Source organism: Pieris rapae, chromosome 4 (genome assembly GCF_905147795.1).
Source record: "Pieris rapae chromosome 4, ilPieRapa1.1, whole genome shotgun sequence".
NCBI lineage: Eukaryota > Metazoa > Arthropoda > Insecta > Lepidoptera > Pieridae > Pieris > Pieris rapae.
The window spans coordinates 6,417,473-6,442,722 of NC_059512.1; the positions used below are offsets into that span (position 1 = coordinate 6,417,473).

The 25,250-nt window shown below is 32.1% G+C and overlaps 3 protein-coding genes and 1 long non-coding RNA gene across 4 annotated transcripts; 2 read left to right on the plus strand and 2 right to left on the minus strand.

Annotated features, from left to right (window-relative positions):
- Positions 1-5,982: 5,982 nt before the first annotated feature.
- On the minus strand, positions 5,983-10,613 carry LOC110999813 (pupal cuticle protein C1B-like). Its single transcript, XM_022269042.2, has 4 exons — positions 10,519-10,613; positions 9,991-10,191; positions 6,446-6,478; positions 5,983-6,376 (listed from the first exon to the last, which is right to left on the minus strand). Exons 1-4 carry the CDS (start codon positions 10,528-10,530, stop codon positions 6,035-6,037), a joined length of 588 nt encoding a protein of 195 aa, XP_022124734.2. The 5' UTR covers positions 10,531-10,613; the 3' UTR covers positions 5,983-6,034.
- Positions 10,614-12,626: 2,013 nt separating this feature from the next.
- On the minus strand, positions 12,627-13,221 carry LOC111002397 (pupal cuticle protein C1B-like). The gene is made up of 2 exons (XM_045634804.1): positions 13,093-13,221; positions 12,627-12,915 (listed from the first exon to the last, which is right to left on the minus strand). The coding sequence occupies exons 1-2, from the start codon at positions 13,102-13,104 to the stop codon at positions 12,679-12,681; spliced, it is 249 nt and encodes an 82-aa protein (XP_045490760.1). The 5' UTR covers positions 13,105-13,221; the 3' UTR covers positions 12,627-12,678.
- A 2,156-nt stretch (positions 13,222-15,377) lies between these two features.
- LOC123690729 lies at positions 15,378-16,369 on the plus strand. The gene is made up of 2 exons (XR_006751328.1): positions 15,378-15,430; positions 16,165-16,369. It is a non-coding gene; the product is annotated as an uncharacterized LOC123690729 (long non-coding RNA).
- A 2,750-nt stretch (positions 16,370-19,119) lies between these two features.
- On the plus strand, positions 19,120-19,912 carry LOC111001809 (vitelline membrane protein Vm26Ab). Its single transcript, XM_045634805.1, has 2 exons — positions 19,120-19,205; positions 19,619-19,912. The coding sequence occupies exons 1-2, from the start codon at positions 19,194-19,196 to the stop codon at positions 19,853-19,855; spliced, it is 249 nt and encodes an 82-aa protein (XP_045490761.1). The 5' UTR covers positions 19,120-19,193; the 3' UTR covers positions 19,856-19,912.
- The last annotated feature ends 5,338 nt before the right edge of the window (positions 19,913-25,250 follow it).

The window sequence follows — 25,250 nt, forward strand, 5'->3', positions numbered from 1 at the left end:
CTACTAATACATAATAATATAAGGTTAGTCGACATCACAGGAGAACGAAGAGCTGGCAGCTACCTCGCACAAAGATTTAGTCTAGCTATTCAAAGGGGGAACGTTGCCAGTATCTTCGGAACCTTGCCTAAAGGGACTCCTTTTAATGATATTTTTTAATTATTAAATTAAGGTTAGTTATTTATATTTTATATATTAAAGTCACTTTTTAATTCTAGAACAAAGTCTGCGTCTACTATGTATAAATTACGTTTACGACAATGTAAACAAACAAGCCGTCAATTATGCTAAGTTATACCGATATTACACCTCTGCATTATATAACCTGTTATGGTTAATTAATCATTGCCACAGTAAGTGATAGTAACTGACCGCTAAAAATAATCAATACAATATTACTTACCAGTACAAAATTCATTGTAATTTCTAAGTAGTCCTTGTCTCCTCCAATGGACAACTGAACACCATGAATTTTTTGAAGCTTATATATTTCCGACCGGCTAAACACAAACTAAATTATGAATAGATCAGTGTCAATTGGAGTTGCGATTTGAGTTGAATGCCCAAGGTCTTCCTGAATGGTTTTCCCGTAAACAAAAGAATGTATAATAATATGGCTGAACTAAAGCATCTGAAATCATCTTTTCTTTCGCGACCTTGTCTCGCAGATGCCTAAAACGGTAGCAAGATAATGGCTTAGACAGAATTGTTTAGTGACCGTACATGTGGGAATCAGACGCTCGTTTGGCCAAGGTATGAAGTAATGTTAAATTCTGATAATAATCAATTACTTTTTATGTATTTAAGAATCTTTTATATTTAATTAGAAAAACTCTTATCCAATTAATGCCGGCAACTAATAAAAATAAAAAGTGTTTTGGTAAACAGATTCATTGGAGTAATTTAAAGAGTTAAGTATGTCTGTACCATACCTTTGATAGCTTTAATAGTACTTATGAAAATAGAATATAATAAGAGTTAACTAAACTTTAGGTTCTATAAAAAACTACTTTCATTTTAATTTATATAAAAATTTCTTAACTTTATATATTTGTTACACTTACATACATTGATTATTAATAGATGTTATAGTAACTCTGAATTAAAGTAAAGATGGAATGGTTTGTACATAATAAAACACTTGCATACATAGATATAGGATTAACCATTCACATTTGTAATTTAATTAAAGTAATTAGAATTCGAATTATTTCTAGTGCTAAATTCCTTGCATAGGTTTTTGTAAAGAGATTTATAATTAACCAAATTGAAGAAAAAACTAAAGAAGTAAGTAATTAATACGATGTTAAATTGATTGTGTGTTCTTAAGCATTTCTCCTCCGGCCGTAGATTTAGATTTGCAAATAGAAAGGGTTTTGTAATATATTTGATAGTTTTCAAGATATTTACTGAAACATCATGAAAAATCTAACATCAGGTATCGTGATTTGTCGCTTATAAGACGATTTAATAACCCAAACGGATGTAAAGAACACATTCAAGTTGAAAGTAATTTATTGTTATGCGATTCAAATCAATACAAGTCTTTGATATAGTATTCTAATACTAGATGTAGTGGTGCAAAATTAATAAAAGTCAATTCACTCTTATTATACTATTTTTAAGTACTCTTTTATCTCTTTCTGTCAAATTTTATGACCTCTGTAAAAAACATATATTTTGTTTTTTATGAATCAGACGTCTAGTATTCGATTGAATATAATATCAACTGAAATATACAGTAAAACCCACTTAATACTGCATCTCTACCTATTACACATATAGTTATTAACATATTCATTTCTAAGGCAAGTGATACACACTATAATGTGTAGCGCATATTCCTACATAGTACCTTCTTGAATCCTAATTTGGATATTTTCAATAAGAAACAATAAAATTGGCGTAATCATTTAATTAGCATTATGCAAATATAAACATCATTGGTCCAAAGTCGAGTCATCGGAAGATCAGTAGTAGTAAGAGTATGGTGCAGCGTATGGGTAGGCAGAGTAGGCGGAGTAGGCTACTGGAGAATAAGCTGAGTAGGCAGAATAGGCCACTGGAGCAGTGTAGGCAGCGGCTACTGGCGCGGTGTAAGCAGCAGCAATGGGAGCTGTGTACACCAAGGGCTTGGCTGCGGCGAAAGCCAACAGGGCGAGGAAGACCAACTGAAATTTTATATACTATATTAGTAAAGAAAAGGAAGACAGTTTATTAATTCTAGCTCTTTCGATTTTAAAATTCTGTTCCTATTTGATATGACTAGCATATCATAGTTGGGTTCGATTCCTGAGAAACCAATGTTTTTTTCGAGTTGATAAAAGATCAACATAAGTTGGGCTCATGATGATGGTACATTAATATTTTATCATTAATATTAAAAAATACGCAAAATGAATTGATATATTTAATATCTAAGTGATAATTCATTTTTATATTTGTTACGCAGAGTTACTGCGTAATAAATATTCCGTGGAAAAATTTCTTATACAATGGACTAGATATTTAGGGCCTGTTTCACAATGTATGGATGAAGTGCCAAATAGCTATGCAACACATAAATTATTCGAAAGATAAAAGTTCCAAATAAGATACTTCGAATTTCATGACGTATAGCGCTATCTGACAGTCGTGAAACGCAAAAATACTATTTATCCTACCAATAAGTAACAAATAGCTTATTTGGAACATATCAGGACATTGTGAAACAGGACCTTAACAAACAATGTTATCTACGCCACAATTTTTATTGGTTTCTTTCACTTTGTACTTAGATTTTGAGCTTTTAGGTGCTTTAGCTCATCCTACGCCAAATATTTTAGATGACCGCAGTATAGATCAAATACTCAACGTTCATTGTGCATTAATCTATGGGTTTATAGCCATTAGAAGGATTATCAGAGTTTGCTGTTAATATGCATAAGTTAGCTGTAAGCCGCTAGTAGATTAAGGTGACTTGAAAAAAATCCGTGAATTTTATTATGTTGTGGACACAATTTTTTGAACTAAGAAAATTCATAGTTTAAACTTATTGAATGTATTTAAGATATTAATTATAAAATAGTTTCTTTCTCGGTTTAATCTTTTGATTTCTTTCGTTTAATCGTAGCACCAATATCAAACGAGTTATAATACTTGTGATTGAAATATTTAATTTTAATTAAATTTTTTATAAATTTCAATTTACAAAGAGCGATCCAGCATATTTTTAGAGCAAAATTTAAGCAGATATTTACAAGCACCAATTAACCTTTTTTTTAAATCTAATTATTGTGTTTTATGGATTCAGAAACATATAAAAATCGGATCAATTATTTCGATAAATTAGCAATAATATAAAAATATTCTACTTACGTATTTGAACATTTTGATTTGTTTGGTTTAATTGTTCACTGAACACTGACTACCTGCTATTTCAACCAGCTAATATATACGGGACAATGATGACACCCGATTCTTGGCTTTACATCGCAAGGACATACTATCGGGACGTATACGCGGTTAGAATATACTTACACTGCATCATTGTCTTTATATATAGGATGTTATTCAAAAAACTTAAGAGAGATATTTAGCTAAAGCTTTAAGACGTAATTGCAAAAATACCTTTTTTCGAGGTACCCGACAAACTTGCCTGTCTTTTTGGGTATTCCTTCACCGTACGCGCGATGTATATACTCTATGAGGTATAGGTATATACTCTATGTAGTATGTAGGAGACAGGAACAGACTGCACGTGATGAAGCCATTTTTTTTTAACTAAGGTGAAAATGCGTTTACGCAGGCCTGCGCCATTGATGTCGACTTGGCGCGAGGACTGTGGGGCTAGGTTAAGAGTCTACAACTCATTTAGTTGGGTAGCGAGACCTCACCCACATACCTCAACCCATCACACGCCCTTAAGATGGATCCTCGGGGTTCATAGTGGCTTCACTAGGCCACTGCTGAGGTTATAATTAGGTGACTATACTTTAATTATTTCACGATGGTATGAAATAAGTCTGTTTATGGATGGATGGATGTTGATGAAGTGAAAAACTACAAATATTCGTTTGGCATTCACATTTCTAAAATTGCATCGGCATAGTTGTACGAACGTATTCATAGACTGGAAAACATCTTGAACAAATGTCCAGAAGCTATTTTTAGGTATCACTGGGATAGTAACGTGTCGATTGCGTAATTGATACATTAATTGACGTTTATGTCCCGCGGATACGATGATACGCAAACTTTGCCCCACTCTCTTGTTAATTGCTGAAGAAGTTTGGCGGTATCTATATCTGTTGGATTATTTAGTTTACTGGTATCACATGTATGTCTGTCGTAGCTTTCGTTATTTATAAAAAAATGTATTTTAAAGATATATGTTTAGTTTGAAATTATATTGAACAGCCTGTAGAATTTCTAATCATACTATAAGGATCCGTATAGAACATTCGATGTGTACATGGTCGCATTCAACTTAAATGTACATCCTTAACCGACGACGGACACGAGGACACGAAATAAGACCTTGAACTTGAGATCTTATTGTTTAAATAACATTAAGTTTTTTTATACTTAATACCTATAAAAAAATATAAAAGTGTATTTGCTGAAATGTTTTTTTTAATGGAACAACGTTTTAACATAAGACTTGAAAAACCTTTAGATATAGAATACTATATAATTGTATTGTACCTAAATATTTTTCCATTATAAACTCTAATCACAGTTAAAAATGTACTCAAGTTGACTATTATGGTTTAGACTACGTAAAATTATTGGATTGTCTCGGCATTTGATTAAAATATAAGTGCAGTGGGCCAGTGAAGTGTATACTGAGACATGATACATTGTTTTTTTTTGGAGTCAGTTCAATATTCTAATTTCTTTGAGTAAAGCTTGCTATTGAATCTGGGACCTCTTACGAATAAATTAAAGCCATCGAAGTATTTAAAAAATAGTTACACTTTTGTTAAATTTTTATGATAAAATTAATATTGAATAAACTCTGAAAGCTTAAAATTAAGGATCTTCATTTAGAGTGTCTCGTGTTTCATAGAATTCATAACAAATTACGTAATGTAAGCTTTGAAAAGTGACTCTTAAGTCCTTTGACGCAATTGAAAAGTGAGACTAAGTGAGATAATACAGCCTTCGCTAATAAACTTAAGAAATCCTATATCAGTCGAGTACCTAATTTAGAAATCAATTTAACAACAAGAACTAATTCTAATGCAATCTCAATATTTTTTCAAGTAATGCATTTTATTTGCTAAAGCCTAAGGAAATGCCTTTAATTTGTATAGTAATTTTATGTCTATTATTTTATTTACATTATTAACTTACAATTGTGCTTTTGAAGTAGTATTAATTTTTTTAATAGAACAATTTCGGTTGATTATTTAGAAATAGAAGCGAGTTATACTCTTTCTTATCATAAGATACTGATCTTCAAAGCTTTTTACTTAACGTCTCGATACAACCTTTGATAATTGATATTCCGTAGATCAAAGGGTTGGTAAAGATATTTTAGGTTGCTAACACAGCTATGCCCCCTTAAATGTCACTTAACTATGCTTAAATGGGTTATCGGGCCATCTCGATTGTGGGGAACACCAATGACGTCACCTCCGAGGTAGCCAACATCGAAACAATATATGATGTCATTAATTCCATATTTAAAGCTATTGTCATATTCAGTGCGCAGGATGTGTCATTTATTAAATGGCATGAATAATAACTTTGTATGTGGTTCATTCAAATTAAAAACATAGACAACTTGTTTAATAATAGAAGTGTAACTATTTGATAAAATTTAATTCAAGTCTAAGGTATTACATTATTATCTATTAAAACTATTTCTTGTAGGTGGATATTTCTAGTACGTCGAGTAATGTTCGAGCAACATACTTCAAAGTTTTAGCAAATAACATTATTTAGTGCTCAGAGTTTGATTTAACGGGTTTTGTAGGTCACGATCAAAACAAAATATTTAGCTAATATCTTTAATCATGTCTAATCAGTCGTTTATTATTTTTGGGACTCATTTCAGGAAAACGGGTGCTCTGTATGCAGCAAAAGGAGCAGTGTAAGCAGAAGCATAGGCAGGATAGGCAGCGGCAACTGGTGCAGTGTAGGCAGCGGCAACTGGTGCAGTGTAGGCGGCGGCTACAGGTGCGGTATAAGCTGCTACTCGGGCAGGGTATGCAGCCGCAACTGGCGCAGTGTAGGCGGCCGCAACGGGGGCACTGTATGCAGTATAGGCTGCCGCAATGGGAGCGGTGTAGGCTGCCGCAACGGGGGCTGCCACCACGGGAGCGGAGTAAGCCACGGAGTGAATACCAGGCTTAGCTGCTGCGACAGCGAGCAGGGTAACGAAGATAATCTATAAAAGTAAAAATCTTCTTAGAATATTGTTTTATTGAAATAAATATATTTATAGATTTTTACTTACTTGCTTGAACATATCTTTTTTGTTTGTCTTTGTCTAGAGATGTCAAGTGAATGATACTGAAATGCAATAGCCTACAGTTTAAATAGCCAGAATAAGAAATACATTATTATTAGCATGCTCTTGGTTTGGTTGTTTGCTAACTGAACTACTGCTACACATTCAAGACAAGGATCTTGGATGGTTTTATTCAATACTACTCGCTAAGTATTCATTTAACCATTGCTGTATTGTCCGCGTAAGTATGGTTTTTATGAGGGTGATATGATTTCATTGAAATCGACTTAATTATACATTAGTATATTATTATAATAAGGAGACAAGACGATATATATAGATACGAAGTTAGTCTCTGTGGTTAGCTATAATCTATATGTAATAAATGTACGTAAATGTGCGTCGTTCAGCATTGTACTAAGTATATTTAATTTGTCTTCGCATGTTTGTTTTTATAAGATTTATATGGAGTAAAAGATAAGTTATAATCATTATAACTACTTAGCAGTAGGAACTAGGTCAGGTTATATATTTCTAATGATAAAAAGTGCTTTCCATAGGTTTTGTTTCTATATACCTGTATACGTAGTTGCTTAGGTAGCGGATTAAGCAATAGAAATACATCTTATAAATAATTAAATAAAACATTACATTAACGATATTTTGATAAAAGGAAACATTGCCGACGATTTTTTGAATTCTCTATCAATTAAAGTTTCAATATTTAAAACTAAACAACTTTTCGTATTACACTTTAGTATAAATCGTCCAAATAAAAATTCACAGCTCGATTAGATTGCGTCAGGGGTCACACCGTGCGTGCACCGCGTACAACACACATTACTAGTTGCACACATGGAGGTCAATGCGCCGATTTAATGTAGAGCTAAGGGTTTTGATATCCTTGAGATATAAAACGCCTTTTTTCTGAAAAGAATTTAAAACAAGTTTATTTATTGTTTTTTGCGCAAATGCTTGATTTAAGAGTTTTACTGTTTAGTTTTTGCCTTAAGTACAAATCTAGTACTTGATTATTGCGTATGAAAACGAACTAGAACTGGTTCAATTACTAAATTATATTTAAAAAAATATTATCTAACGTTAATTAAACGAACTTTATGATTTTAAGTTTTATGGGTTTCTTGATAATTTGATCTATTTTAATAGGTTACTGCGTAAAAAAAAAATCAAAGGAAAGATATTTAAGCCTCAAGTAGGTTTTAAATATTCTGTCCTTTTAATTCTAGTGTTGCAAAGAAAAGATAAATTACTTATAATTGCGATAACAATAAAATTTGAATTCATTGAATTCTCATTGTTGTGGAGTAGATCCTTATCTGCAAAATAATCGTATGCTTCTACCACGTATGCATCGTAGCTTTGGCCTTCAAGACGTCTACTATAAAGAAGTGGAGTAGTCGGTCGAAAAATCATTCGAATACCAAACTTCGATATCACATCACCAAAATGTTCAAACTGGTAATTAATCACTAAACCTTATGATTAAATTAAAAGTCTGCGAGTATTGAGAATTATTGTTTCAATACTGGGCTATGACCATGTTAATTTTATGAATCACTTTTTATGCCTAGTCAATATTTGTTTTAATTTTTATTATTTTTGCATTTTTGTGGCACATAAATAATAATAATTTATTTTACAGTTCGTATTCGTCTGCTTCCTGGCCTTCGCTGCCGCTAAGCCCAGCGTGTTGCCAGTGGCATACACAGCAGCGTACACCGCTCCGTATACAGCAGCGTATACAGCTCCCGTAGCTTACTCGGCTTACACCGCTCCGGTCGCCTACTCCGCTTATTCCGCCTACGGCTACGCTTCCCCGTACACCGCCGCCTACTACCTTCGTTGAAAGAACTTGACATAGGACCGATATAAATGATAAATACCTTAATACGAATAAATGAAGTTCATGATACATTTACCTTATTTTATTTACTACTTTGATTTTGGTTATTATTTTTTATGAACTTTTTCAGTAATAAGAAACTATTTTTAATCTGCAATTTCGTATAAATATAAAACTGAGATTATTAAGAATTAAATAGGAAATACTTCAGTGGGCAGCTGCTTTCATATAGTGGTGGTGCGCGACAAAAACTGCCTTAAATCCGCTTAGTTGTGGAATGACGACGTTGAAGTGATACGCATGTAATTTCGTGTTTTGCCTCAATGAAATTCAGCTGCAGATATTAGTCCCAACAACTCTTCTGAATTCTCTCCATGGTAAATTCCGTGGAAGATGCAGAGAAATCCCACATCTCTACCTTGGTGACACGAGGTGATCGAAGAGATTTACTTTCCTAATGCTACTGGTACTTAATCTCGTCACGTTACGCTTCAGGATAGATCTCTCGGTGTGGCTCGGGATTGCATTATATAGGTGATGCTAATGCCCATTTGCCCTCTAATATATCAAAAAGAGATAATCCCATCAAAATCGAAAATATGCCTTATAATTAATTTGGATAAATGGGCCTTATACAACGAAAGCGTGATAGTAGCCACTGGACAAAATTATGCTCAACTCAATTTTAAACGAAAGAATAATAATTAATCATGTAAATCCTTTAGTATATTCTCTAGTAATACCTTACATCTTTAAACAAGCGATTCTTGTATATATATATAATTGGAATCTCGGGATCGGCTCCAACGATTTTCATGAAATTTAGTATACGGGGGGTTTCGGGGGCGATAAATCGATCTATCTAGGAATAAATGATAGAAAATAACAAAAAGGTGGTGTTTGAGTAGTCCCAATTTAAACTGAAAAATGAATCTTCCTGACATCTATCGGCGAATAATAATACTATTTTTTAAAATTGTTTTAACGAGACAACAACACTAAAGCTATTCCAGCATAGGATATATTCTATATTGTTCATATTTCATATTTTATTAGTATGTAATTCGTACTTAAATATAATTTCAAAAAAACACAATTTTAAAAAAATAAAAATACCGAGCAAAGCTCGGCCATCCAGGTACTATAATTATTAATTAGACAATTCATTATACCAACCAGAGTTATTTTTGATTACGGAATGAAGGAATTTCGTAAAACAATTTTCTCTTTGAAGACTGACTTTGACTGAGACCAAAACCCATGGTCAAAGAGGTCCATGCATTATTTATGAAAAAATGAAAATTTAAAATTTATATAGGATAAACTTAATAAACCTAGCATCAGTTTGTTGAGACTATCCGGTTTTCTTCTGGCAAAATAGCCAAGCAGCCTGTTTGTATGAAGTATAATATATCTAATATCTGTCTACAAGGTATATAACGTGCTTATTCAATTTATAGAATACTAAGGTACAATTGACTGGAACCAATATTAACTTTCATAAATCAATAACTTTTTATTTTTTAAAATAGCTTAATTACGTAATCCAACATAGTATTTTTAAATATTCTATTTTATAATTTTAAGATTAGTTTAGGGGATAGAGTTCTATAAAAATAACCTGTTCTTCTGAAAATAATTTATTTATCGTTTAAAGTATCCATCAATCAATAATATATGTTGTTCAGCGCACATAGTAAGCAGCGGCGTATGGAGAAGCGTATCCATAAGTGGAATAAGCGGAGTAAGCGACAGGTGCGGTATAGGCCGAGTACGCTACGGGGGCTGTGTACGCCGCTGCTACGGGAGCGGTGTACGCTGCTGTGTATGCCACGGGAAACACGCTGGGCTTAGCGGCAGCGAAGGCCAGGAAGCAGACGAATAGGAACTGTAAAAGAAATTATTGTTATTTATATGTCACAAAATATCCAAAAAGAATAAATAATTAAAACAAACATTGAATAGGCGAATATGAACTGTGAATAAACAAAATGCATTAATTTCATTACAAAATCAGTAACCTTTTGTTATAACCATAGTTAACTTATATAAATGCTGTTTTAACTTAAACGAAAAAGGATCTATTCACATACTGTTTTATAACATATAGTATTATAATAGTATTTTTACCCTATTATTAGGTATTGAATTATATATATATTTTTTTTTAAATTAAATATTTACATATAAATCAAACATAAATAAATATACATACCAGTTTGAACATTTTGATTGTGTTATCAAGTTGCTGCTTCAGAGCTGAATGATATCAAATAAGTCTTCAGAGCTAATTATATACAAGAAGCAAGAAGGCCAATCACGCATTGAAGCTAACACTGAATTATCATGAGAGTCACGTGTAAAAGGAAAAATCGAAGTAATAGTAAAAACAACTGTATTAAATTACGATTTCGCGGCCTGCACCCTTACCACCAACGAATCTTAATCTTAAATTGAATTTACTACTGTAAATAAATTATTCTATGGTTTTAGATTATTGCAATATTTGGAACGCCAGTTGGCTGGTTGGCATTAGTCAGGTAGTTCATGTTATGTTGTCTGTGGGATTGTTTGTAATTAGATTATGTGTATGTATTGTTTAACAATTTTGAATTGGTTAGTCAACAGTGTAAATTGGCTGATAAGCTGTCATTCCAGAATAGTATGGGTTCACTGTAAATGTTGCGGTTCGGTTTGATTACAGCGATTGTGCTGAATTTATTTTAATATATGTATGTTCTTTAATCAAATAAAAGATTTTTCCTTCTTTACTGTAGAAATTATAATAAATTGTATGAAAAATAAGTACGTTTCTACTATTGAAATACTTTATTTTTATATCAATGTTTGTGGCAGAACATCGAAAAGTTTGTGTTAGCACAAACTGCCACTTGTGATTACTACTAGGTACTACGTATTTTAAATTGTCCTGAAGGAGTAAAAAGTAATTTCTATTTGTTTAACATAAATTATATATAGTTACAAAATAAACACAACGATATGTAAACCTTCTCATCCAGGTTTGTGCAAGTTCAGGAATCTCGTGATTGATGTTTAATTTATTTATGTATTTATTTATTAAGTCTACAACATCATACATATAACGAAATCTACTGATAATTTTATAAAATCTTTTATCTAATATGTAAGACAATATATGTAAACATAAGTTTTGCAATAAATAAGAATTAAAAAAAAATACAATTAAAAACATAAACAAGACGAATATACAATAAAATAAAATTACCAAGAATTTTAGTACTTAAAATAATGTTTTGAGTATTTGAAATTAGTGTGGGCAACTATATTATTTTTCCATTTGCGCCATTACTTGTTCAGGCGAAAAACAACACTTCTGACACCTAAATGGATGTTTGACACAAAGTACAGTTGTCTGGTCATCATCTATATATGGACTATACATAGGATATATGAAGTCTCGGCATTGCAGCACTACTGATTTTTACATAAAATATTTTACTCCGACTAGTTACCGAACTTAAATCATTGGGGTTAGAAACTTGAAACAGCGATAGATCTTTTCGTTTTGACGTCTTAGTGCACTAGAATGATGTTAGAAACACTTCTAGGTTTCTAGGGTTTTCTATCTTTTTATATACAAATCAAAATAAAATAATTAAAATAAAGCAAGAACGATTGTATGGAAATTTGTGAAATTAAGTGAAATGAACTGTAGCGTTCATCCTACCTTCATCATTAGCTAGCGCAGTAAAACGTTAATGAAAATCGATATGAAAAAATTAATAACAATACATTTTAAAAGTTCAACGAAACTCCACCTGAAATATTTTAAGCATAGACTTATTCACTAAACGACAAAGAATGGTACAAAGTGCGTATCATGAAAAAATCCCATTTATATCAATTATAGGTATTTTTTAAAGTCAGACTATATAATATAAAGGGAAATTCTTTAGAAAGATCGTTCAACCTTTTGGATTTTGTCGAAAATATTCAACAATACTTGTCCATAATAATGCTTACAGCTTATGATTTGTTTTAAAGTTGAGCTTGATATAATGATTTAATTTTCTTAGATTATAAGTTCAGTTGGTAGGTGATAGGTGTAAACCTAGAAATTTTACAATCTTAAAGTACAAATAGGATTTATTTAATAATCGTAATTTACACCTAGAAATTCTACAATCTCAAAAGACAAATAGGTTTGATTAATATTATTTTGCAGATATTTTTTTACTTTAGACCTAGAAGACCCAGGATGCAAATTCTAGAAGTAAAGAAGGTCAATAATAAAATGTTGTTGCAGGTGGTGAGGCTATTTTATCAAATGAAATCAAGAAATGCTTTGAAACAATATTTATTTATGCATTATCACAGGCTGGGCTTTGGTAAATCAACGACGAAGGTAGTAGGAGTAGGGAGAAGCGTATGTGTAGGCGGAATAAGCTGCGTAAGGTGCGGAGTAAGCGGCGACGGGAGCGGAGTAAGCAGAGTACGCGGTGTAAGCCACGGGCGCGGTGTAGGCTGCTGCTACGGGCGCTGTGTACGCCGCGGCCACTGGAGCGGTGTACGCTAGTGGCACCACTGATGGCTTGGCGGCGGCGAGAGCCATGAAGCAGGCGAATACGAACTGTAAGTACAAAAATTAATGATACGAATCTGCGAAGAATAATGGATTTTGCAAACTCATTACTATGATAGATTACTAATTCTACTGCTACTAGCTAGCTATCTTTCCAGTTTAGTCAGTTGATTCTAATTTTGTATTAAAATGTATATTCAATAATAAAATAAATAGTCGACTTACCAGCTTGAACATTTTGTTATGTTTGATTTAGTGAGTAATGTAAAGGAGGACAATCGAGTTGCGAGTGATACAGTGTTTGCACACATCACAGTTTTTATACTTTACCGCTATGAAGAAATGTCCTTGCTTACATGTTTGGAATATGAAGAGGGTGCGCCTTTTACGTAAACTTAACACCCCTTCTAACATCAAAGCCCTGATTTATAGAAAGTTTGTTGTTTATATTTATTTATTCTTAGATTTAACATTTATAATCTTATAAAAACCCCACAAGACGGTTGTAACAGGAAGATATCGTTTTATCTTGTTTAGATAAATTACAGTTTTGTGTAGTAAAATAGAAATAACGTTAACAAATAATTTTGTAAAGACGATTACAGAACTGCAAGAATACTAATGAAGTATTTTAACTATTAATGGCCATACACATTAACACAAAATTACACCAAAATAAGTGAAATCGCAAAGGAGTAAAACTTCTGCCTTCAATATTTCCTAAAGAGATAACATGTGTTCATTCAAGCATTAGTTAAATATATCATACCCAGGCCCGAACCGGGCAATAGGCCGTATTTTGCTTAGCATCCGGTGAGATTGCGGCCTTATATGCTGTTTCTGTATAAAAAAAGTTGAGAAGACCATAAGAAACAGTATAATAATACTGATTTATTATTTTATTTCATTTACTGCTTTTCAACAGGGGCTTGGGTTGGTAGAAAATATCCTTGCCTAGTTTTGGAGTATTATAATTTAGTATTATAGATTTGACTAACATTTTAACTGAATTTTTGTTAGTGTACAAATATATTGATAGCGATAAACGTGAAGCTATCCCTTTGACTAGTTTATGCCCTAATTTTATATTCATACCATGGATGTAAGCTGTGTAGTCATTATTCACTCTTATATTGAAAAAATGATAATAGATCCGAGTCTAATCATTAATCATTCAATTTTAAATCTATATTAACTCTGTAATAAAGGAGGAAATCTGGTAAGAAATGTCCTAGTACTACTAATATTATCAGCCTATTAAAATTTTAAGATGAGCGCTAAGTATTAAGTGAAAGTTACGGTTAGGTGATATACCTACAACGGAAATCATCCTCTTAAATTGTTAAACCAACATTCTTGGTAATTTTATTTTATTGTGTATTCGTCTTATCTTGTTAATGTTTTTAATTGTATTTTTTTTAATTCCTATTTTTTGCAAAACTTATATTTACATGTATTGTCGTACATATTAGATAGAAGATTTTATAAAATTATCAGTAGATATCGTAATATGTACGATGTTGTAGACTTAATAAATAAATAAATAAACAAATATTCTGATAAGTACACCACGTATTTTAGGGTTGTTAACAATAATTTGTCGTTATTTTTATTTCTTTAAATGACTGTTCATATAAACTTGACTACCACTCAAATCAAATCTTATTAATCAGAAATATTCAATCTATACATAAATGGCAAGAGAGCTATCAACTACGCAAACGCATTTTATCGATTTAACTAGACTACATGAATATCTGTTAAACAAAGCAGAGATTGTACATATCATATTAGAATGTGTTAATTTTCCATATAAAGCCGTATGAATAAATAATCACAACTAGGAAGGGCTAATTTTAATACACTATTATATAATCATGTTTCTGTATTAATGACTTCCTTTTGCATTTGAATTCCAACTTACCGTATTAGTTGACTTAATTTTTGTTTTTATGTAAAAGTATGTGTCTATGTACTATTTGGGTTACTGTATCTATTATTCTTGGGTTTCATTATGAGTTAATAAATTATTAGCCTTGGGTCCTTCAAGAGAAGAGCGTACCAATTCTTAAAAGGCCGGCACGGCAAGTGTCCATGGGCGGCGGTATCACTTAACATCTGGTGAGCCGTTTGCCCCCTGTTCTATATATAAGAAAAAGAGATATGTAGGATTATTATTTAGGGTGTTAAATGATATCGTAATAATTGCGATAAAATATACTGCAGGCCAACAGGCCAGGGTCGAACATTTATTTAGTATTTTGAATATCTAAAAAAGGATTATAATTTTGGAATACACAGATTCCGACTATAAACGCTAGTCGTGAATCGCGATAATAAGCCGTTTAAAACACGCGCCAGAGTACAAACAATGGTCGCATCAACCATGACCTTATAATTTAACTGACCAATGCTGTACGTGACAAAAATTCTAATTTTCACATACAGGATATTCAGTTATCCGGGTAAATTTTATTTAAGTATATAAATAGAATATGTTTTTATCGATCACATACATCAAGAACAGTTTAGTTAACATTAGTTCGATATGTTGAAATTCATGGTAATATATTTTTATTACTTTTTCGATTCAGTTTCTAGTTTTCGTAGCGCCTTGTGCTCGGATATTAAAAAAGGCAGGCATCAAAGAGAGAGAGTGTAATGAACGAAGCAACAAATTAAGTGGTTTTGTTTATCACACCATAATAATTATTGCTTGATCAGCTAATGCCTTTTAAATTTATTAATGATTATTTTTTTATATATTTATTCTACCAACTCTTCTATGTGTACGAGTTCAATTTTATAATATAATATTGTTATTACGTTTTTAGATTCTTTTTTGTTTATCATAAACAATGAATAATTAAATATTATCATCAAAATCTCAATGATTATTTAACACGGGCGTAAATTATTTAACCTTGTATTTTAAACAGATAACAATTAATATTATACTTATAATTTTTAAAAACAATGTACAAAAAATAACCGTAAGAAAAGTCCCTTATAATAATGCTAATTAAGTTTTCTATTTAGGGAATTTTCTGAAAAATAATCAAAAGCTATTTTATTTATAATGGTATACAAGTATTCTGCTCATTTTAGTAATGCTATTATGGCATTTGAAAATCTTTCAAAATCGTATTCATTACTACAACTACTTTCTTATATATAATGGTATATACTAGAGACAATAAATAGGCTTCCACAACTTTACCATTGTGTCCTATAAGGAGCGAACCTTACTCCACGCTGACCGACAATACTTAATTATAACATGTAAATTGCTTACAGATTTTCTTCGTCACCTTGCTGGCTTTGTCAGCCGCAAAGCCGTTGATCGTGGAGTATGAATATTCAGATCCCCTCGCCTACAGTTACCCTGTTGCGGTAGACTACTCTTCATCATACTATTCGTACCCAAGCTACGCAACCACCTATGATTACAACTACTACCCTTATAATTACTATGTCCGCTAATAAACTGATTATTACATTATTCTTTGTATTATTTGAGCTAAAAATAGAACGTCCTGGAATATATTTCATCGGAATATAATGGGTGGATGTTATTTGTTTTAGATGTCTTAATACGAAGTAATCCAGGGAATTAAGGGAACAGGTTTATTTTCAGAAATACACGTTTAGTGCAAAGAGTTTAGTTCAGAAAAGTGTAACGTTATTTTTATTCTAAAAACACATTCATATTTCAAGTGAAGTAAGAAAGAACAAACAAAATGTTCGCTTAGTTACTAAGATATAATACGACGTATTGGATTTCTCTGATTGACTTTGTGACATTTTATTTTTTTTTATTACGCACTAATTATTGTAAGTGACGTAGACTGAAGATAGACTTGATGATGACAGATCGAGTTGGTTAGAATCAAACGGTACTCCTAAACCTACGTTTTACATAAAAAATAGTAATATAGCTATGTATCTTGCATACATAATATTTTTTGACATAACAAAACCTTCGGAACCAAATATCGTCAGCATTAAAAATTAAAATAACTTCATTATTTTAAAACATTTAGTGAAACATTTAAACTAAATCTTATATTTAATTGGTGGAAAGTGCTTCAATTTTATCCATTTCGTGGATAAACGAAAACCCGTGGTGGATTTCTCACGGCAAGCACTGGACGTTGTATGTGAACATGACTCGGCGTACCAGCGGATAGGCTAACGCAGAAAATGAGAAGAAAGAACAGAATCTGTAAAAAAAAAAATGCGGTCACTTTGCCTTGAATGTTCGAATTAGTCACTATTGACCTATTTACCCTTTAGTGTCGAGTCTTAAAGTCTTGTATTATTTTATGTATGATCTCAAACATCACACATAACGAAACGAGGGCTATTAAATACGTATAAAATATGCTAGAAAAGTGATACAGTCGTGTGAAAATTACATGATTAGTTAAGAAAGCACGGTACTAACCAGATCCATGCAACTTCCACAATTAGAGTAGCCCGCAATATCAAAGCAACAATGCTGATATATTTATAATTTAATCTAAAGGGAACTTTAAAATTCTTGTACATAGCACCCGTTGCTTTTTTTTTCATGTAAAACGTATTTTACGTTAGATATTAAGACTCAGCAACAGAAGCCCATATGGGGAATGTCTCTTTATAAACATCTATAATGTTTACTTTTCTTTAAATCTGGAACATCTTAAAGTCAGACATGAAAGGCTGTCCTACCTACTTGCGTTTTAAGAAAAAAAATTAACACTCATAACACTAATATCAGGTCTATTAGTGTTATAACACAAATTTGCAGTTAGTTTAGGCAGACTGCCTATTCCGATTCAGAGGATTTATTGTTTTGCCGGAAATCGAACCCTCTAAGTGTTACCAACTAAATCTTGGCAATAAATAATTCATACATAGTTATATTGAAATAAATCTTACCCTTTTTAGCAGCATGACGTCTGTGCAAAATAGCATTAGGTTATGCAAATATTTTATATCGTCAAGGAATTTATATAAAACCTATTTTCACAATTAAATCAGATGATTAAGTGCTAAAAACCGTTACTTAATAATGTAATGATCTTAATAGCCATAAATGCCATAGGTAATAAAAATCTACATCGATGTGCAAGCTAGCATTATAATTTTTAAAAAGACTTCTAGACAAATACTTATTATAAGTATCTCCTCTTGCACTCTGCGTTTCTTTTGTAGTAATTTCATTGTAAATATGTCTGAAGAACAAAAATCGGATAATTGTGCACTTCAAATTTCATGACAAATATGATAAATCAATTTAAATTGGATTAAGTGTCACCTGATCAAAGCCTACTATGATATGACATAGCTTGCCGTCGTCGGCATAGATAAAAAGTGTTGCCAACTGAAGATATATTTTTTATATCTTGAGTTGGCAATACTATATATATATATTTATAACGCTGCAAAGAAGACTGATTTGACTAAAAAACCTAAACTTCCAGTCGTGTTTTTGCATGATGTTTTGAGACTTCGACTAGAAAATAGACTCACTTATAAATTTCACTTCCTCTCTGTCTGACTGAAACCTCCAGGGTTTTTAAATCTTATCTTCAATACACTAGACTTACTGATTAACCAGTTAGGTTTCTGTTTATATTCTGACTGATTAGGTGTAACGATTTCTCATTCCCATAACTATTATGTAACATAAGCTGCAGTAATTACTTGTGCTTTGGAAATTGTGTAATACATATTTTAAACCACATTCAGAGCAAATTGTACTTATTATTTGGTTATTTAATCCATGCCAAAAATTGAAATGAGCATTGTTGCAGTAAAAAAATATAAGTTTTATAAAAATATATGTATTCATTTTGCAATATATAAAGTGATTCTAAATGTAAGGATGCAAAAATAACATCTAAAATACTGAAATGACAATGGGTGGGATCTAGGTGATAGAAGGAAGCATGCAACAGCAAGGAAGACAGGGATGGGCGAGAAAAAAGAATACAGAAAATCAAGGTTCAGATTAAAATCGTGAGATTGGAGGTCATTGTCGAGAGACAAGATTAGTTGTAATATTACTAATTAATTTATAAAAAACTTGAAAAAATCTCCCTAGAATAAGACAGTAATAAGGCTTTTATTATTTAATTAAGTCTTTCAATCATTACCAAGTCAAGGAAATAATGTAGACATTCATTAGAATTTTCGGTATGTAGAGATTCCAATTGGTATTCCTTGCGCGCAACACAAGGTTGTTTCCAACTCTGTGTTAGTATAAAATGATTCGATACGCATCAACCTCTATCATTCATACGACAACTCTCGTCCTTTCATTTTACTAAGAAAACAAAATGTTCAAACTGGTAAGTTTAACCTTTGTTACAAACTGTGAACAAACAAAACTTTAGTGAGTGAAACAATACTAAAGTTCTAGGGTTCTCGAACTTATTGAATGGGCTTTATCTTGTAAATTTCTCATAATATCCAGTAATAATGTAACAATCTAAATATACAATAGGGTATGCTAATAGTTATAAATACATAATAATTCGAATAATTCTGTAATTTAAACCTTAAACTTTTGGTAATCTTTTACTCAATATATCTGAAGTTATAAAACGGGTCAAGAAAGATATTAAACACATCGTACATTTTTGTATTTAATACTAATTTGTATTACCTTACTAAATTGTGTTTACGAGCGAGTAATACAGAGTATTCGCACTTTCATACATTTTATATAATTACTTAATACTAATTTAATATTATCTTTCAGTTTGTATTCGCTTGCTTCATGGCTCTCGCCGCCGCCAAGCCATCAGTGGTGCCACTAGCGTACACCGCTCCAGTGGCCGCGGCGTACACAGCGCCCGTAGCAGCAGCCTACACCGCGCCCGTGGCTTACAGCGCGTACTCTGCTTACTCCGCTCCCGTCGCCGCTTACTCCGCACCTTACGCAGCTTACTCCGCCTACACATACGCTTCTCCCTACTCCTACTACCTTCGTCGTTGATTTACCAAAGCCTAACCTGTGATATTAGATAAATAAATATATAATTTGGTCAGCACATATTATAGTTTTTTTTTAAAAACTAACCCATGCCTGACATAATTTTCATTTATTATTCTTATAAGTGATCAATCTTAATATATAATCTCAATGTAATAAGTATAAAATCTGATACTAAGACAAACAATAACAAAGCTTCCAGAAAAAGACAATATACATTTTTTTCGCAGCTAATAATATAGTACAATGAACAAGTAGAAGAAGAGTAACCAATACGTGCTAATATGTCGTATCAAATATTAGAATTAACCTATTATTTCTTTATTATATATTTTGTTATAATTTTGTTAGTTGGCAACAGTTTTTAAGTATAAAGCATATTTTGTTTCAATAGATATATAAGCTTTAAAAATGTCCGTGGGTAAACCTTTTTTTTAAATAAATAAACAAGTTATAAATTGTATATTAAATTAAATGAATGTTTTGTATTATCCCTCTACGTAACATCTCCTTGTACAAACTCATAAGATTCTACGAAACCTATATAATCGTTCCTAACGTTTGCCTTAATACCGGATGTTATGTGATCCATCGAGAGAACAAACAATTAATTAACTGTATATCAAGCTTCGTGGCACTTATAAATAGTAAAAAAGTCAGACAAGAGTGTTTCTTTTTTACTTCTTATTGTTTTGTATTCGAATGGCTGTTGGCTGTTTTACTTTAAGGAGGCAATACACAAAACTAAGAGCCTTCTGACATTATGTAAAATATACTATAATATGAATAAGATAATTAAATGGTAATTAGTTTATTACGTATACCCTGCCACGACAATAAGGTGTACCTTTAGGTGTATCTTTAACGCTAATTTTTGGATGGAAAACCTTATGAGTCTAATATGAAATGATTGATGACATTAGACAACCCTAGTGAATGGTCATCAAGCCAAATTTAATGTAGAAGAAGTTGTGCTGTGTCAAATGTATCAAGTGATTACTACGACTACGTTTATATAGGTATTAACTACTACTTTGATATCCTGGAAAGAGACAAAACTTAAATTTCATCGTAGCTACACTGAAACTTAATTTTTGCTGTTTACTTCGATAAGAATGTTATTATACGAGTATATTAAGTACACTTCATGGGGTTCCAATAAATTTCAGAATTATTAATTTACACTTTTATGTTTATTTAATAACGTTATGGTTTTCTTAGTCTAAAAGATAATAAGAATTAATTTTTGACGTAGAGCGATTCGAATCGGAGATGACCAGTCACTTTTCAAGTGGCTTGATCCTTTGGCGTTGCGTAGAGATGTGGGTGCATCTTCTATTTTCTTACATATTTATTCAGAAGAGTTGTTTCGATTGTAATATGATGCAGCTCATTTGACGATAAGACAGAAAATCCGTTGTTCAACAAATGGGCGATTTTCAAAGCAGTTTTTGCCACGCACCACTGAAGTATTTCCAACCCTATTCGACTTGGGCGTAGCGTTTAGTGAGTTCTTTAGCACTACACCAAATATAGGGATTCCAAGGTTGCGCATAAAGCAGTACCCACACGTGTCAAAGAATTAGACAACACGTGGAAAAGTGTTCAAGTATATTAGTTCATTGCATCCTTGAAAGGTAAACAGCCATTGTTAATAGAGACACAGTTTCTTATACAGAACGTATTCAAGGAGTATTAAGATGTTACACGAGTAAGAACTCTCTTGTCAATTTCATCCGGTAGATAAAGAAAATTTTACGTCTGATATTGATATAATATTTTGTTGTTGTACATGTGAAAATGGAAGCGATCTTTTTATATACATATTTCGCAATTTTATGAAATCGTTTCATATGATGACCTGTTGATGGTGTTGAATCTGATATATATATTTATAGTATATATAAATTGCTATGGTTTTTACTGGACCCTGACGTTAACAAAAACCAACCCGAATGCAATATACATTTCATTAAACTCCTCTTAATCAAATCTACAATTTGTTTAAGATTCTGTCTTCATTTCTGATTCTTCAAGGGTGATCCACCTTTTTGTTTATGAAATAAAAAATTGTCAAAGAAATGGATTCAACAGACCCGTTTAGGGTTGTGTCGCCACTAATTATTAGAATCTATATCAAATAAGCTTGTTGAGACAAAAATTTAATTAAAAAAATATATATTAAGTAAATTATAATTAATTCACTAAAATTTAATTTTTATGGAGGCAAACAAGTAACCAATTTCTGTTTAAGGGAACTTGAAGTAAATCATAACCGCCACCCATGGACACCAACAGCGCAGCGGATGTGTCGACGATCTTTTAAAAAATACATGTTTCAATTTACTATTTTGGGGCGACTATTTTGTAAGCAATTGTGACAATCACACGTCTAAAACAGATATGTCGAAACCTGGCACAAGTATTATTGCGTAATTTATAGGTATAATATTCAGAACTATTTAGAATTTGAACTGTGTGTGCTATAAAAGTGTCTTTAGAGTTCGACTCTTATATCCCCGCAGTCGTGGGTTCAAATCCCTGCTTTGCATTAATGAACATTTTGTGTATGTGCTTATTTATCATCTCGTATGAAAAAAGAAGACTGGAAACCAGAATGCCTAAGATCTGTAAAGTGATTTCGGTGATCATGAAATTTCCCTTTATTATAAAACTAAAACTTGTTATGATAACATACATATAGTTTAAGATTAATTTGCTTACATATAGTATGTTAAAACATAAGGTACATGATATTTCATCAGGTCATAAAATTCCTTTATAGTTATTTCGATTTTAAAAATATTATTTTTATACGTTATATTAGGATAAAATATCGTTCGATTTTAGTCGTATGAAACGAAATATGGAGTATGACGCAGTGTAAACGCTTTTTTAAGCGTTATTATACGTAGTAATCACTGAAAATGTTTAGATCTAGCTAGTTACTGAAAACTTTTTGGAATTTCAATTTTAGAACTCATTGGTAACCTAATGTAGTATATTGCATTCATTTGTTTTTGTGAATTGGCGGCAAATCTAAAACTCTTGTTTCGCGAGAAAATTTTCGGTTAATGATTTATTATGACTTTCGTTGTGGGCTTACTCAATAACAAGGCTATGGCGGGCCTAACGAGTTTAAGTGTGGACGTAGCATTCTCAATGATGATCCGTGTGAGATGTCGCCAAATTTTAGATAAGTTCAACGGCGGTGACTCAAATACTGTATATGACATCGTCACAGGTGATGAAGCTGGATATATTGCTACAAACCGGAAACCGAAAGATAATCAGCTCAGTAGATGTTTCCTTTCGAGGATTGGGCAACTAAGGTAAAGAAAGGTAAAAAAAACATGATTACCTGATTTTTTGGTCCATAATGTCATTTCGCAACAGAAGCTAAAATATGTAAGTGCGATGAATTCTCTCTATTCGATTCTCGGTGTATAATAATAAACGCCTGCTTTGTTACAACAATAACTAAGTATATTTCCAACACTTCTTATCCTTAAACAACCACACAGCTTACAATTTAACGTCCGTCTTGGTCAAGCGGATCGGTCCGAATGCCCCCGCTTCTTTTTGATCGTCTCAAGACGACTCGTCATTTTGTTCGTGAATGTTGGTATCGAGTCAATCGACTTACTTACATCGAGTAAAACATATTTAACAAATACAATCATCAAATAATCTATACTCTAAATTATAAATAATAATTTTAAGCATAATAAAATTGTAAAATAATAATAAGTTATCATAAATTCATTACATTCGGCCGTCCGACTACGTGCGATCTCCTGACGCACGGTATATAATCATGGGAAGGTTTTATAAATTCAAATAAGTACACTAACAAAATATTTAAGTTTCATGTGAACTAATTGTAACCTATCTATACATTTGGTTTTTATCATAAATTCATTACATTTACATCATTATTACAATCATTACATTCGGCTATTATTTGGATTCAGATTGATTGTGTGATAGTTTATTTGTCACTTTTGTTACTTTCGCTATCAGACGTACTACTGCTGCTAGCTACTGCATCTAATTATCATTATGTTCGGACACATTTATATTGATCCACGGGCAAATCCTGTCTACCGCAACCACACTATCGAATTTATTTTTGCGTTTACTAAAGCCAGGTATTTCGACAATTTTATACCTATCATTGCCCAAAACTTTTGCTATTTTGAAGGGGCCTATAAATTTTGACATTAACTTAGTACTATTACCTTTATTACTAAAATTAGTTCTAGTTATTTTAATTAAATCCCCTACTTTATAAGTCGGGGCAGGAACTCTGTTTTGATCGTAGTTATGTTTTTGTTTAATTTGACTAGACTCAATTTGTACGAACTTCTTGCCTCACTTCTGTAAGGTTTGAATTAGGCTCGTTATTTATATCTAACATATTACTTAGGCTATCTTTCAATCTGGTTCCAAATAATGCTTCCGTAGCTGTCTTTTGAGTGGTGGAGTTTGTTGCATTATTAATTCCCCACTGAATTTTTCCTACACACATGTCCCAGTTCCGTTCGTCCTCACCGTCAGAATACTTTGCAAGTGAATTTAATATCGTTTGGTTATATCTTTCGGCTTGGCCGTTGGCTCTGGGACACGCAACAGCATTCAAAACATGTTTAATACCATGGGTATCACAAAAATATTTAAAAGCTGCTGAAGTAAAAGAGGTACCTCGATCTGATATAATTCGGGATGGTAAACCGAAGTCATAAAAAATATTTTGTAATACTTTAACAGTTGTTTTAGTCTTTGTATCCTTAACAGCTCTTACAAACAAATACTTGGTAAATCCATCCACTATGGTGAGAATGTAAACATTGCCTTTCTTGCTTTTGACAAATGGACCCAAGTGGTCAATGTGAATGGTGTGGAACGGGATGTTAACCTTCTCTATCGGATACAACTGACCATTCTTATGTCGAGACGTATTATCCTTATTATAAGCACACTTAATACAAGACTTAACATACTTTTTTACAAATCTACGTAACTTAGGAAACCAGAAAACAGATTGAATTTTCTCGGTAGTCTTTGATATTCCTAGATGACCTGCGTCATCGTGGTTAGATTTACATATTTGCCATCGAGCACTGCGAGGAATTACTAAACAGAGCCTATCATCAACTCTCCTATATACTCTACTGTTCTTAATTAAATAGTCTCTCTTAATATCTTTAGCTTCTTCATCACACTCAGGCTTAAGAATTTTATATATTCGGGATATCTCAGGATCTGACATTTGTAAAGTCAAGAGCCAGTTATCAGTGTCGATACTGTAGACTGTAACTGCAGAGTTATCGATAACCTCGGGTTTTAATTTTGTGTTACGGCTCAGTGCGTCCACATGAGTCATGCGTATGCCTGG